This window comes from Mustela putorius, unplaced genomic scaffold, assembly GCF_011764305.1.
Source record: "Mustela putorius furo isolate JIRA1106 unplaced genomic scaffold, ASM1176430v1.1 tig00003853_pilon_pilon_pilon, whole genome shotgun sequence".
NCBI lineage: Eukaryota > Metazoa > Chordata > Mammalia > Carnivora > Mustelidae > Mustela > Mustela putorius.
In genome coordinates this window covers 12292743-12307642 of record NW_025422005.1, presented here as the reverse complement: position 1 = coordinate 12307642, position 14900 = coordinate 12292743, and the positions used below count along the sequence as shown (strand labels likewise).

The following is a 14900-nucleotide window of genomic DNA, read 5'->3' as shown; positions in this document are numbered from 1 at the left end:
ATCAAAAGTAGACAGCCCCCATCCCCCAGAGCAAGTGACCTCGGTGCATTCCTTATTTCATTCTTCACGCCTCAAATAGATTTCCTTATCTACTGCCCATGTCGCCACAGTGGACTGCAATCTCCTTGAAACCGGAAACCTCTGGTATCTTTCACCCCAGAGTCCCTCCAATATCTACCAAATAAATATCACACCAGTAGAAACTCACACTTTAACAGAATATTGAAAGAGCTGGGATTAAGAGAGAGACTGCGGCCGAGGAAGAGCAGGGCACTCTGGGCCCTTGTCCATCCTGCCCAGTGGGTCCCCAGAGGCTGCCCCAGACCCATGCTGGTCCTCATGTCCTCACACTCTGCATCTCCCCTCGAGACAGTCTCCCCCCCACCCCACCCCCACTGCCATCCATGACAGAAGCCAGCACAGTTCCAAAGAAGTTGTTTATTTGCAGATACAAAACAAGGCCCTGGCCACGGGAGGGCTGCCCCTTGGGCTCACCTACAGCAATTTCTCCCTGGCCAGAGAGAATGAGTAAAACTAGAAAAACTTCATCTCTCCTATCCCACCCCCCAACTCCTAGTCAAAAATAACGGGGACCCCAGCAGAAGGTCCCATCTCTCCCGCCCCGGTTAAAACCTACTGAACTGAGAACAGGACAGCCTACGGAAGACGCCAGCGAAAAGAAAGTGGCAATTTGAAGATGATTCACTGGCCACTCCGCTCCAAATGACAGACCAGCCCCCGGAGACACCGTCCCCGGAGGGCTTCCCTGTCCCCATCTAGGCTGGATCCCACTCTTGAAACAAGATAAAACCCTAGAACCTAAAAAAATACCCTCATGACCTTGGAATTCCAAAGCCAGCTAACTGCTAACCCCAGACCCTGTCACTGGAAATTAATCCCCCGAGTTTTGGGGACGGGGGGCCAGGTCCCTGGAGCTGCCAACAGGTCACAGCCGCTGACTCTCTTCGTACTCCTCTTTGGTCATCCACTCGGACTTGTAGGAAGACAGATGGGCCACCACGGACGCTCCGAGCCAGACGCTGAAGTTCCTGTTGGAACCCACCCACATGGTGGCCTTGGTGGAGGAGAAATGCTCTGCAATCAGCTCCTTGTACAGGCGCTTGGTGAAGCCGGGGTACAGGGTGTTGCCCCCGCAGGCCATCACGTGGGAGGTGAGCAGCGGGTGCACGGCCGCCTCGCAGGCCAGGATGGCCTCCACCACGGCCTGGGAGATGCCGGGCCCTTGTAGGTCGAACACCTGGGGGCTGAAGAACATCTCGGGGGCCAGCCGCTGCATGGGGGTCAGCTCCACTGGGGTGCCGTCGGGAAGCTGGTAGGTGTTGTTTTCATCCGAGCCGCTCGGCAGGCTCTGGCGGAAGTCCAGGGCCTCCGCCAGATTCTGGGGCACGTAGCACTTGCTCATCTGGGTGGTGGCCACCGTCTCCAGCTGGAACAGGTTGTGGCGATTACAATCCTCCTTGAAGAGGCTCTTGAAGAGATAGGCCGACAGATCCTGGCCCGCGAACTCCAGCGTCTTGCCGCAGGACCGCAAGGGGCGGCCCAGGTGGAAGGGCTGCACGCGGGTCAGGCCGTAGCCGGAATCCACGACCACGCCGGTCAGGAGGCCGGAGGCGTACAGGGACATCTCCAGCTGGTCGGCCAGCAGGATGGATGGCACATCCTGTAACTCAAACATAATCTGCAAGAAGGGAGAAGCGCCACTAGGGTATCTCCCCCGCAAAAAAGGCCCCGATCCATTTCTGGGTTCTGTTTTCCCCAAGACTGAGCTGTGTGCTAAGCTGTCAGAACTGAAGCGGGGGCACACCTGTGTCCCCCAGGGACTGGAGGGGGTGGCGCTGCCCTGAGGGGGTGGGGTCCAGGGCCCCGCGAGCTCATGCTGTGGAAACAAGGGAGGCACTAGAGGATTACAAATTGGATTTGCTGGGGGCGGGGGGGGCAGTTGTTTGAGGACCCCCACTGTTCAGAGGAGCTGTCAGCTACGGTGCTGAGATGCTTGGCTATGGGAGCGGGACCAGCGGGGCTACAGCCAAGTGGCCGATCTGCTGCCTGACCCATTTCTTTAGAAGACGGAAGAAGAAATTAGGCAAGAAACGTGTGCATCATATCCACCACTGCCTCCAGAAAAGGAGGGGGAAGAAGGAAGGAAGGAAGGAAGGAAGGAAGGAAGGAAGGAAGGAAGGAAGGAAGGAAGGAAGGGAGGGTGGGTGGATGGATGGATGGGAGGGGAGGAGATAACATACTCTCACCTCCTGGTAATTGAAGCCTTTTTTTCTCCACACATCAAGACAAAACGGGAATGCTGACATTTAGGTTTTGGCAAAGTCCCTAGGCTGCTCTTCTCCCCCACCCACCACCCCCGCCCAGATCTTTACAGAGCACCCCCACTGCCTCCCTCATTCCCCGGCTCCAACTGCATCCCAGGTTTCTGACCCTACAGACACAGAAAGGCAGCACTAGTCTGCCCTTATGTGGCCTTTGGCCATGAAGCCACCTCTTCAGGCCCCAGAAGACCCATATGCCCTACTGAGGGGGAAGGAGCTCCCCCACACCCACACTCCAGAATACCGTCCTGCCTCCATCCACTTCCCAAATAGAAGCCCAGTCCCTCTTTGTCAAATAGGAAATGAAATACGAATCCCACTTAAAACTCTCCAGGATCTTCTGATTTATTTAGAGCAGGGGTTGGCAAGCATTTTCTATAAAAGCTAGACAGTTGGGGTTGCCAAATTTAGCAATTAAAAATACAGGCTGCCCAATTAAATTCGACTTTCAGACAAACAACAAATAATGTTTTCATATATGTATGTCCTGTGCAATACCTGGGACATGCTTACACTAAAGTATAACTTGTTGCTTCTCTGAAATCCACCTTTAACTAGACACCACATAGTTTATCCAGCAAACCTACAGTAAAGAGGTTTCTTAGCCTTTATATAGTATAGATAAGGTCTCTGCTGTAACCGTCACGGCTCTGCCGATATGGTGTGAAAGTAGCCAAAGACAGTATGTGAAAGGGTAGACATGGCGATGTTCCAATAAAACTTTATTTATAAAAACAGATGGGGGGCCAGTTGGGCCCACCAGCTGTAGTTTGCCAAACCTTGATTTAGAGGAAGATCTAAGCACTCCCCATAGCCCCTGGGGCCATATCTGAATGCAAAATGCCAGGCTAGTTCCCATTCATCTTACCTCGAGGGTCTTCCGTCGGTCCGCAGGCTCTTTCAGAGGGGACTCTGTGACCATCACAGGGAAGTCCTCATGCTCCCGTCTGTGTCTCTCCAGCACAAATGACCAGATGTGCTCCACGCCCTCCCAGTTGAGGATACGGCCACGCTGGATGGGGTAGCTAAAGGTATCAGGATGGCAAATGTCGATGCCTAGACTCACGCGCCTCTGGGCATAGCTGGGGCCAGGATTCTCCCTGCACGGGACGTAGTTCACGATGCTCGGGAAGACCATCTGGGGTTCATTCCACCCAGACAAGCCAGCCTTCAGAAAGCCAGACCCATGGTCGATGATAATGGTTCTCGAGGCCATGGTGAAGGCAGAAGTGTGAGAGGTCTCCTGGACTTGACTGTGGAGAGAAAGGACGGGGGATTATTCCAGGCCACTGTGGGCTGCTACCCACTCTCTACCCCAGAATCAAACTTCAGGCTCCCCTAAAGTGTGTCCATTTCCCCTTCCAAGCCTTTGTACAAGCTGTGCCTGCAATATTCTTCCCATCCCAAACTCCTAATCATCCTACAAAGCCCTGCCTTCAAAGTCCTGCCAAGCCCTCCTTCCCACCCACCTCTCCCATTGTACTTTGCACACTCATCTGTTACGCCAGGGGCACGCTTCTACCCCACAGGAGCAGAGGTTGGGCCCTGCTGCTCCTGGCAGCCTTTGCAAGCAACATTCACCCAGGAAGCTCTCAATGGTGGTTGGCCATCTGATTTGAGAACTCTGGGTCATCAGCCTCAGGGCCCACCGTTCTCCGCAATAATAGCTTAGCAGCAACAGCAGCAAAAACAGTCATAACCACCATGACAATGACAACGACAATGAGGACCAGCAGAGCTACCATTCCTGGGATGCACGCCCTCTGTCTAGTGCCAGGAGAAATACCTCACATGGGAGGTTGAAACATGTGCATCTGCCGTGCCTGCTGGTCAGAAATGATCGGATGCCTTTTCACATGGCATGAGTGGGTGATCACTTCATCTTTACCGCAACCTGTAAGGCAGGTACCCCTGTTTCCCCCATTTTACCAGTGGGGAAACTGAGGCACGGAGGGTTTGAAGTTACTTTCCCAGGGCCATGCAGCTGACCAGCGGGTGACAGTTACACCCAAAGCAGATTCCAAAGGCTACACTCTGAGCATCAGGCTAAGCCTGAGAAGCAGGCTTTGAGGAGGAGCTAGGCGGCTAAGTTACTGCCTAAGAGAGGTGGTACGCGGGGTGTCTGACCATGACCCTGGTCAGTTTCGATGCCTGGAAAGTGAGGAGAATAAGAACCACCATGCTGGGGGCGCCTGGGTGGCTCAGTGGGTTAAGGCCTCTGCCTTCAGCTCAGGTCATGATCCTAGGGTCCTGAGATCAAGCCCTGCATCGGGCTCTCTGCTCACCAGGGAGCCTGCTTCCCCCCCCACACACCCCTCTCTCTGCCTGCCTCTCTGCCTACTTCTGATCTGTCATATAAATAAATAAATAAAATCTTTAAAAAAAAAAAAAAAAAAAAGAACCACCATGCTGGAGAGGTAGGTGTGGTCACTACCTGATTTCCAGACTTACTACAAAACTGCAGGAGCCAAGACAATGTGGCACCGGTGAAAGGTTAGTCCCAGAGACACAGGGGACAGAATGACAAACCCAGACACAGACCTTCCCCAAGTTTGACACGGTGCAGAAACAAGGGAAGGGCGGCTGAATAGTCTTTACAGTAAATGGTGGGGAACTGGATATCCACATCCAAAAAAATGAACCTCAAGCCGTACGTCACACCTTATTAAAAAAACTCAAAATGGATGATAGATCTAACCATACAATCTAAAACTAAAATCCAACTTTTAAAAGTAACAGAGGAGAAAAATCACTGTGAGCTCAATGCAGTATGATTTTCTTAGACAGAATATCATTTGCTTGGTCCGTAAGAGAACAAAATGATAGGCTGGAATTTGCCAAAATTTAAGAAATGTGCACTTTAAAAAAAAAGATTTTATTTATTTGAGGGAGAGTGCACAAGCAGTGAGGGTATGCAGAGGGAGATGGAGAAGCAGACTCCTTGCTGAGCAGGAAGCCTGACTCAGGGCTTGATCCCAAGACCCGGAGATCATGACCTGAGCCAAAGACAGATGCTTAAGCGCCCCAGAAACTTGCACTTTGAAAGGTACTGTGAAGGGAACAAAAAGACAAGCTACAGACTGGGCAAAATATTTGCAAATCTCATATCGGATAAGCAACTTGCACTCAAAAATTAAAATGAACAAACTCACAAAAACCAATGGAAGAAAAACAATCCAATAGTTCAAGTGGGCAAAAGATTCAAACATATCACAGAAGAAGTTATACGGATGGCAAGGAAAACATATGAAAAGAGTTACTAGAAAAATGAATGTTAAAACCACAAAGAGATGGCCCCACCTGGCTAGGAGAACTGCTCAAGGTTAGACACTGACCAGACCCAGTGAAGGTCGAGGACGTGGGGGCGCCTAGAGCCCTCATATGTTGCCAGTGGGAATGTAAAATAAAACACTCTGGGAAACAGTGTGGCAGCTTCACATATCAAGGTAAATGGACACCCACCATTCCTAGGATTCCCACTCCGGGGTATTCCCGCAAGGGAAATGCAAATTTACATTCATCCAAACACCCTTATAATCGCTTGATTCATAATCGTCAAAGCCTAGTGACCACCTAATGATCCTTCAGTTGGAGAATGGATGAGCGAATCTCCGTTCAGTGGAGTCATACTCGGCAACAAACAGGAATGAGCAAGTGGTACGTGTGATAACAAGTTAGTCTCCAGAGCACTGCAGGAAGGAAGCCAGACTCGAAAGGCAACAACTGAACAATTCAATTCCCGTGGCAATTCCAGAAAAGGTAAACCTATAAGGACAGAAAACAGGGGGCGCCTGGGTGGCTCAGTTGGCTAAGCCTCTGCCTTCAGCCTCAAGTCATGATCCCAGGGTCCTGGGATCGAGCCCCGCATAGCGCTCCCTGCTCAGTGGGGAGCCTGCTTCTCCCTCTCTCTCTGCGGCTCCCCCTGCTTATGCGCTTGCTCTCTCACTCTCTCTCTCTGTCAAATAAATAAATAAAATCTTTAAAAAGAGAAAAGAAAACAGATCTGTGGGTGCCAGTAGCCAGGGGTGGAGAGAGGAGGTGGCCACAAAGGGTCAGGGCAGGAATTGGGGGGGTGACGGACTGTGCTAGGTCTGGGTCGTGAGGGCAAGCATGTGACCAGATGTGTTTTTTAACTCTTGCAACTATACACAAAAATGAGGGATTTTTATTCTCAGTAAAAAATGTTAAGGGAAAAAAACCCGTGGGTGTGGGGACCCAAGAAAGTTGATGCCATCACCTTATAGAACACGAACTGTCACACAGCAGACTCCATGCCTGGAACGCATGTGGGTGTTTCTTGTTACAGAGGCAGCCGGGAAGGCAGCGCAGCCCGGAGGTGATTTCTGGGGCTGTCATTCTACCAGCTCTGTGTTCTGCCTCCGTTCTGGGCAGGAGCTGTGCACACACGTCACTGCGGGGCATGACAGCCACCGGCTGGCCCTGGCCAGTGGCTCCCCACCACCACCAACCTTGGGGCTGTGACAAAGCCTTACTACCTTGAAATAACTCTGACATCACACAGGAGAGAGCAGAAAGTAAGAGAGCTAGAGCCAAGGTGCTGACCTCTTTGGCCTGCTGGTGGGCTAAACATTGGATTCCTCACTCTAAATCACCCAGTGAGGGAGAACTAGGCGCCAGGATGACATCCACCAACCTCCCTGCATCACAGGAGTGGACTCAGTGATGGATGCTTCCCTGACCCTGGCCTTCTGAATCAGAGGACAGGCTGCTGGAATGACCTCCACCGTGGTTGTGTGTCAGGATGCTCACTGAGTTGGGGGTGGTGGTGGAGGGACACCAAGCTGGTGGCCCAAGAGACCTGGCCTGTGAGCAGAAGGCAGGAGGCAGTGCATCATTCCTCTCCTGGGCCATGACGTAGGAAGAAAGTCTGGGGGATGACACGGAGCCCAGCTCCAAGGACAGAGATAAAATCTGCATATCCAAAAGCATTTTTATGGAGTCACCAATTCTACAAATTCCTACGGAGCACCTATAATGTACTAAGAACCATTCTAGAGCAAGTTGACCAAGAGGTTCCTGCCCTCCTGGACCTTATGCCCTACAGAGAAAGATTGTCAGTAAGCACCAGATCCAATACACCATGCTGGGGGGAGGGGAGAGGACTCAGTACAATGAGGAAAAATAAAATCTGGTAAGAGGGATGGGGAGAATCAGGAGCACAGAGGTGTGGTGTTGTTCTGGATGGGGCAATCAGGAGAGGCCTCGCTATCAGGTGACCTGTGAATAGAGAACAGGAGTGAGAGAATAAGGTATGCAATTACCTGGAAAAGTGTCCAAGCCAAAGGGACAGCAGGTGTAAAAGGCCCTGAGGAAGAAACCAGTGCATGTGTTCTAGAAGAGCCAGGAGGACCATATAGTGGAGATGTATGTAATGGGCTAAGGGAAGGGTGCCAAAGATGTTGGGTGGACCCTGAAGGCCTTCATACTATTTAGAGACAGGAGAAACCAGCAGGGCAGGAGAGCTTAAACAGAGGAATGACATGATCTGACTTGAGTCATATACACACACACCACTTGGGCTGATATGAAAAACAGAGCACAGGGGTCAAGATAGAAGCAGGGGAGGGAAAGGACACAACAGACGATGGTGGCCTGCATTACAGTGGCAGCCAGAAAGAGGGTGGAAGACAAGCAGAGTCTGGAGGTATTTAGGAAAGGCTATTACAGTGGAGCATGAGACAAGGAGAAGAATGAAGGAAAACACCAAGATCCGGGGCCTGAAAATCTGGAAGAAGGAAGTAGCCACTTACTGAGATGGACAAGACTATAGAAGGAGCAGGTCTGGGACAGGGAATAAATTGGGGTTTTTTAATGTTGGACTTGATAACAGTTTACAATGCCTATTAGTACACATGATGATGTCTTGGAGGCAGAGTCTGCAGATGTCTGAGCTGGAGATATAATTGGAACTTACTGAGCAGATGAAATTGCAAGTTTTGGGGATGGATGAACTCATGAAGAGACTTGGGGGTAGATCAAGACCAGTGCCTGTGGGTAATTTGAGGTCTAGGGGCTGGGCATTGAGAAGGAAATGGTAAAGATGGTGAGATGGAATGGCTAAGGGGTAAGAAGGCATCCCAGAGGCCAAGCAGAGAAAATATGTCAAGAAGAGGGAAATTAGATGAAGACTGAGAAGTATCTGTGGACTTTAGCGACACAGAAGTCACCAGTAGCCTTGGCAAGAGTTTCATCAGAGTGTTACCAATGGAGAAAAGTTTGAGGGGTGTGGGAACAGAGATTCTACAAAAATGGCCCCCTGCTCTGCCAAAAGAAATGTTAAGTGTTCAAAATGGAAGGACAGGGTCACCAACACAAGGTACATTTTCCAGCTGTGGATCAGAGAAATAAAATTACCATGAAGAACATTATCGCAAGCTTCTGGTATAGACTGGGACAGAGCACCACAGCCCTGCCTCCCACTGGATAAAACTAACAACATCCAACACAAGGCAAAGAGCCAAGGAAAAGGCAAAACAGGCAGAGTAAAGAGAAGAATCAAAACTTAGAGAAGCAACACACCTAGGTGGTGAAGTTCTCGTCTGTTCGATTTCCCCTTCTCTCTTGCAGTGTTGGCCTGAGATGGGTTCCCAGCAGAGCTTCAGGAGAAGATAACTGACCTCCAAGACCAAGGGAAGACTTGTCTTCTGGCCACAACATCAGGAAGGGGGATGCTTGTAAGTCAAAGAGGATGGAAGGAAGACAGCAGAGAAGGGACTCCCCTCGTTCAGGTAAGAACCTGCTCAAGGCCCTAAGATGTAAAAGTGCATGCAAGGGAGGGACCCAAAGCAGCACTGCAAAGCCCCTACGCGTGGAACTGACATGAGAACCACCACCCATAGAAGAAGACCAAGTATAGCCTGAGCCCAGCTGGGCTGCTGCACACTAAAACAGAACCAAGAACACATGCATTCTCCAGAGGAGTCTCCCAGCCGAAGATTCAGGATATCCAGCGTAGAAACCAAAATTGCTGAACACACAGAGAATGAGAGCAACCTAACTAATCCTTCAGGGAAAAGAGATACATGCCAACCCTGAGATGACCTAGACGCTGGAATTACTGAAGACGTCCGAGCAGCGGTTACAACAGATGTACAGGTGTACAGCTCTGGGAGTGGGGGGAAGGACAGGTGTTCTCAGTGAGAAGTAGATTCTATAAAAAGAACCAAGAGGTATGCATAATATCTGAAATCTTTTGAGAAGTATTTTCCATAGTAGAATGGAGGTGGCAGAGTGATGAATAAAATAAATTAAGATATCAACAGAAATTGCTCAATCTGAAAAACAGGAAGGAAGTAATGTAACAAAAAGAGCCTTGGAGACCCATGGGACACTATAAAAACATCTACTATTCATGTCATTGAAGTCCCACAAGAAGAGAAGAAAGATCAGCACAGTACAAAATATTTGAAGCAATGACGTTGAAAATTTTCCCAGATTCTGTGAAAGACATAAATCTGCCAATTCAGGGAGCTCGGCACATCCCAAAGAGAAGAAATTTTCAAAACAAAACACAGAGACCCATGTGTAGACACAGTGTATTCCACTACCAAATACTGAAGTTTTCTCTTGCTTCATCTTAAAAGCCTCCAGAGAAAAATGAAAACATTGTAAATATGGGGGGCAGAGGACAGCAATTAGGCAAACTGCAGACTTGTCACCAGACAGAAATGTCATCACAAAATTCTATACCCACCAAGAGTATCCCTCAGGAATGAAGACAAAATAAGACACTCTCAGTGGAAAACCAAGAAAATTCATCCCCAGCAGTACTCCTTTCAGAAATGCTAATGATGAAAGTAAATAAATAAAAGAAAAAAGAAATGCTAAGGAAAGTTCCTTGGGTTGAAGGAGAATGACACCAGAATCTAGAACTCCAGGAGTGAAGGAGGAACAGCAGATTTCATCAATATCTGGGCAAAAATAAAAGGATCATTTTTCCTCTTAAAAATGGATATGGGCGGGGCACCTGGGTGGCTCAGTGGTTTAAGCCTCTGCCTTCAGCTCGGGTCATGATCTCAGGGTCCTGGGATCGAGCCCCGCATCGGGCTCTCTGCTCAGCAGGGAGCCTGCTTCCCCCTCTCCCCCTGCCTGCCTCTCTGCCTACTTGTGATCTCTCTCTGTCTATCAAATAAATAAATAAAAATCTTAAAAAAAATGGATATGGGCATTGAAAGCAAAAAATTAAAACAACATGTGGTGGTGTTTCCAGGGTATATGGATGGAAAACATGTAAGTCCCACGAGAAAGGAGGTGGAGAAAGGGATCTACATGGTTGCAAGTGTTACATGCTATGTGAAGTGTAAACACTAACTCTAATTATACTGTTCAAGGCTAGCTAGAATTTTTTTTTTAATTTAAAAGAAAGGCTAAGTATATCCATGGCAATCCCAAGAGCAAGCAATAAAAAAATATAATAATACAGAGCGATAAACCCAAAAGTCCAATAGATAAAGTGAAACAGAACACCAAGAAACATTCAAATAATCTGAAACAGGGCAAGAAAAAAGGAACAGAGAAACAAAAAAAACAGTGCAGGGAAGGAGAGACACAAAGAGTAGCCCTATATCCAACCAAATCAACAATTACACCAAAATAAGCCCCAAGCCACATCAATTGAAAGTTAGAGATTGTCAGTTGGAATAACAACAAAATGACTTAAGACTTAACGTAGACTGTCTACAAGAAATCTACTTTAGGTGTGCCTGGGTAGTTCAGTCAGTTAAGCAGTTGCCTTTGACTCAGGTCATGATCCCAGGGTCCTAGGATCGAGCCCCGCATTGGGATCCCTGCTCAGCGGGGAGTTTGCTTCTACCTCTCCCTCTACCTGCCTCTCTGCCTACTTGTGTTTTCTCTCTCTCTCTGTCAAATAAACAAATAAGTATTTTTTTTAAAGAAATCCGTTCTAAATACAATGATAAAAATTAGCTAAAAAGTCAAAGAAATAAAAAAAAACTAAACCATGTAAGAATGAATCAAATGAAAGCAGGAGCAGCCACCTTAGCATCAGACAAGGTTGGCTTCCGAACAAAGAATACCACCAGGAACAAAGACAGGTGTTGCATAATGGTAAAAGATCTATTAACCAAAATGACATAATAATCCTAAATGTGTATGCATTGAACAGGTATTCAAAACTCTTTATGCAAAGACTAAAAGATACAGAAAGAGCAACAGAAAAATCCACCACTCAACCTGTAGGTCTCGACTCCTTTTCCAGTAACTGAAAGAAAAAGTAGACCAGCCAAGCTGGCTGGCTGCTCAGAAATTCTGTATCGTTGCTGATTTTCCAACTGACATTTATATAACATTGCATTAAATAAGAGCAGAATGCACATTCTTTTTCCAAAGCACATGGGACCCTCACCAAGATAAACTATCTTAGGAGCCCCGACACAAAACTTGACAAATGTAGAATTGAAATCATATAAAACATGTTCTCTCATCATAAAGGAATTGGGCTAGAAGTCAAAACCAGAATGATAGCAGGAAAATCCCCAAACCTTTGGAAATTAAACAGTCAAGTCTAGATAACTCATGGGTCAACGAAAAAAAATTAGAAAATATTGTGAAATGAATGGAAATAAAAATACAACCCATCAGCAGGGGTGGGGTGCAGCTATAGCAGTGCTCAGAGGAAATTTATAGCATTAAATATTCCTAGGAGGAAAAGAAGGAAGGTTCCAAGCCGATAAGCTAACCACCCAACTCAGAAAACCAGAAAAGGAAGCGTGCATTAAACCCAAACTAAGCAGAGGGAGAAAATGTTAAGGGGTAAAATCACTGAAAATGAAAACAGGAAACCAATAGCGAAAACTCAATAAAACCAAAAGTCGCTCCTTTGAAGAGATTGATAAATTAATAAACCACCAGTCAGACCAAGAAGAAAAAAAAAAAAAAAAAAGGAAAGACACAAAGGGTTGGTATCAGAAATGAGGTGACATTACTTCTAATCCAGGAGACATGAAAAAAGAATATTATGAACAGCTTTCTGCCTATCAGTTTGACAACATAGGTGAAATGAACAGAGTCCTTCAAAGACACAAGCTACCACGGTGGACTCAAAAAGAAATATATAAGCTGAATAGTCCTCAAACTAAGAAGGAGATGAATTTTTAGTTTAAAAAGCTTGCAACAAAGAAATGAAAGTCCCGGATGGTTTCACTGGTAAATTTAACCAAACACTGAAGGAGGATGCAAAGCTTGTTGTACAGAATCTCTTCCAGGAAGCAGAAGAGGAGGAGAGAATGCATCCCAGTTCATTTTGTGGGGACAGCATTACCCTGATATCCAAATCAAAAATATTACCAAAAAAACCTATAAACCAAAATCCTTCACGAACATAGATACAAAACAATTTCTCAATAAAATATTAGCAAACCCAGCAATATATAAAAAGGATAACACATATCAGCTGAAGGGGGTGTATCTCAGAGATGTAAGGCTGGCTCATTATTTTAACGTCATTATAATTTGACCTGCCAACAGACCAAGAAGGAAAACTACATGATTATCTCGAAGGAAAAAAAAAAAAAAACCACTGCATAAAGTTCAATGTGCATTTATAATAAAAGGTTTCAGGAGCTAGGACTAGAAGTGAATTTTCTTAATCTGATAAGGGACATCTAGGAAAAAACCTACAGATAATGGTGAAAGACTGGAACTTTCCTCCCTAAGATCAGAAACAGTGAGAATGTCACCTTTCACCACTCCTAGCTCAAAATGAACCAGAAGTCCTACCCAGGTCAATGCAGCAAGAACAAGAAAGAAAAGGCATACAAATTGCAAAGGAAGAAATAAAACTGCCCCTGTTTACAGAAGGCATAATTACCTATGTAGAAAGTCTCAAAGAACCTGCAAAAAAAAAAAAAAAAAATCCTACAACTAATAAATGAGCTTGGCCAAGTCACATCATTCAAGTTCCATATTTTAAAAATCAGCTTTATTTTACATACCAGCAACAAACAGCTAAAAGTCAAAAATTTAAAAAACAGTGCCATTCATAATAGCATCAAAAACCGTAAAAGACTTTGGCATAAATCTAACAAAATGTGTCATAAAATATGCTGAAAACTACAAACACTGATGGAAGCAACCAAAGAAAACCTGAGTAAATAGAGATGCTCTGTTCATGGATGAGAAGATGCGATATCATTATGATGCCAATTCTCCCCAAACTGATTTTACTGATTCAATCCCAATCAAAATCCCTTCAGAGTTTTGTTTGCAGGTATCCACAGCCTGACCCTCAAGTTTATATAGGATGACAAAGGAATGAACGTCCAAAACAATTTTGAAAAAAGAACAAAGTTGGAAAACTCACACTATTGACTTTCAGACCCTCTGTAAATCCATAGTCATCAAAATGGTATGATATCAGTGTACGGATGTCCACACAGATGAGTGGTAAGGAACAGACTGTGGCAGGTTTGGCCAAGGATTCTGACAAAGATGCCAGGTAGAACAATGCAGTGCTGAAAAGTTGTCTTTTCAATGAACAGTGCTGAAAAAAAATTGAAGCTGTGAACAAGAAAATAACCTTGTCCCATTCCTTACCTCTTACACAAAAAATTATCTGAAAATAGATCATGCAAACTATATTTATAAAACCCCAAACTGGGGATGCCTGGGTGACTCAGTCGGTTAAGCATCCGACTCTTGATCTCAGGGACATGAGATCAAGCTCTGTGTTGGACTCCATGCTGGGTGCAGAACCTACTTTAAAAAAAAAAAAAAAAAAAAAACCCAAACTGTAAAGCTTATAAGAGAAATCATAAGAAAAAAATCTTATGACCTTATCTAAGAACATCCAGGCGTTCTTAGATATGACACCACAATCCACAAAAGGAAAGATTTTTTAAAACATTTTCAAGACTTTAAAAAAAATCTGTTCTTTTTTTTTTTTTTAAGATCTTATTTATTTGACAGAGAGAGAGAGGGAACACAAGCAGGGGGAGTAGGAGAAGGAGAAGCAGGCTTCCCACCAAGTAGAGAGCCCAATGTGGGACTTGATCCCAGGGCGCCAAGATCATGACCTGAGCAGAAAGCAGACAATTTTTTTTTAACATTTTATTTATTTATTTGACAGAGATCACAAGTAGGCAGAGAGGCAGGCAGAGAGAGAGGGGAGCCGGCTCCCCACTGAGCACAGAGCCCAATGTGGGGCTCAATCTCAGGACCCTGGGATAATGACCTGAGCCGAAGGCAGAGGCTTTAACCCACTGAGCCACCCAGGTGCCCCCAAAATTCTGTTCTCTAAAAGACACTACAATGGGAATGAAAAACATTAGCCACACGACTGGTAGAAAATATCTGCAAATCACATTTCTGATATAGAATTTATATCCAGAATATATAAAGGACTGTCAAAATTCAATAATTAAAAAATGAGCGTTTTAAAAAATGGGCAAAAATTTGGACGCTTCATCACAGAAGCTCTATAGATGATAATGACACAAGAAGATGCTAAGCATCATTAGTCATTAGGGAAATGCCAAGTAAAACCATAATGACATACTACTACATACAAATTAGAAAGGC

At 46.0% G+C, this 14900-nt stretch overlaps 1 protein-coding gene across 1 annotated transcript; it reads right to left on the bottom strand.

Annotated features, from left to right (window-relative positions):
* Positions 1–439: 439 nt before the first annotated feature.
* ACTL8 (actin like 8) lies at positions 440–3572 on the bottom strand. Its single transcript, XM_004741348.3, has 2 exons — positions 3211–3572; positions 440–1699 (listed from the first exon to the last, which is right to left on the bottom strand). Exons 1-2 carry the CDS (start codon positions 3556–3558, stop codon positions 947–949), a joined length of 1101 nt encoding a protein of 366 aa, XP_004741405.1. The 5' UTR covers positions 3559–3572; the 3' UTR covers positions 440–946.
* Positions 3573–14900: the final 11328 nt, after the last annotated feature.

Excerpts from the sequence above, each read along its gene's own strand:
- ACTL8 (XM_004741348.3), bottom strand. The coding sequence starts at position 3,558 with ATGGCCTCGAGAACCATTATCATCGACCATGGGTCTGGCTTTCTGAAG. Across the intron at positions 1,700-3,210 it reads ACCGACGGAAGACCCTCGAG|ATTATGTTTGAGTTACAGGA; the intron begins GTAAGATGAATG and ends CCCTTCTTGCAG.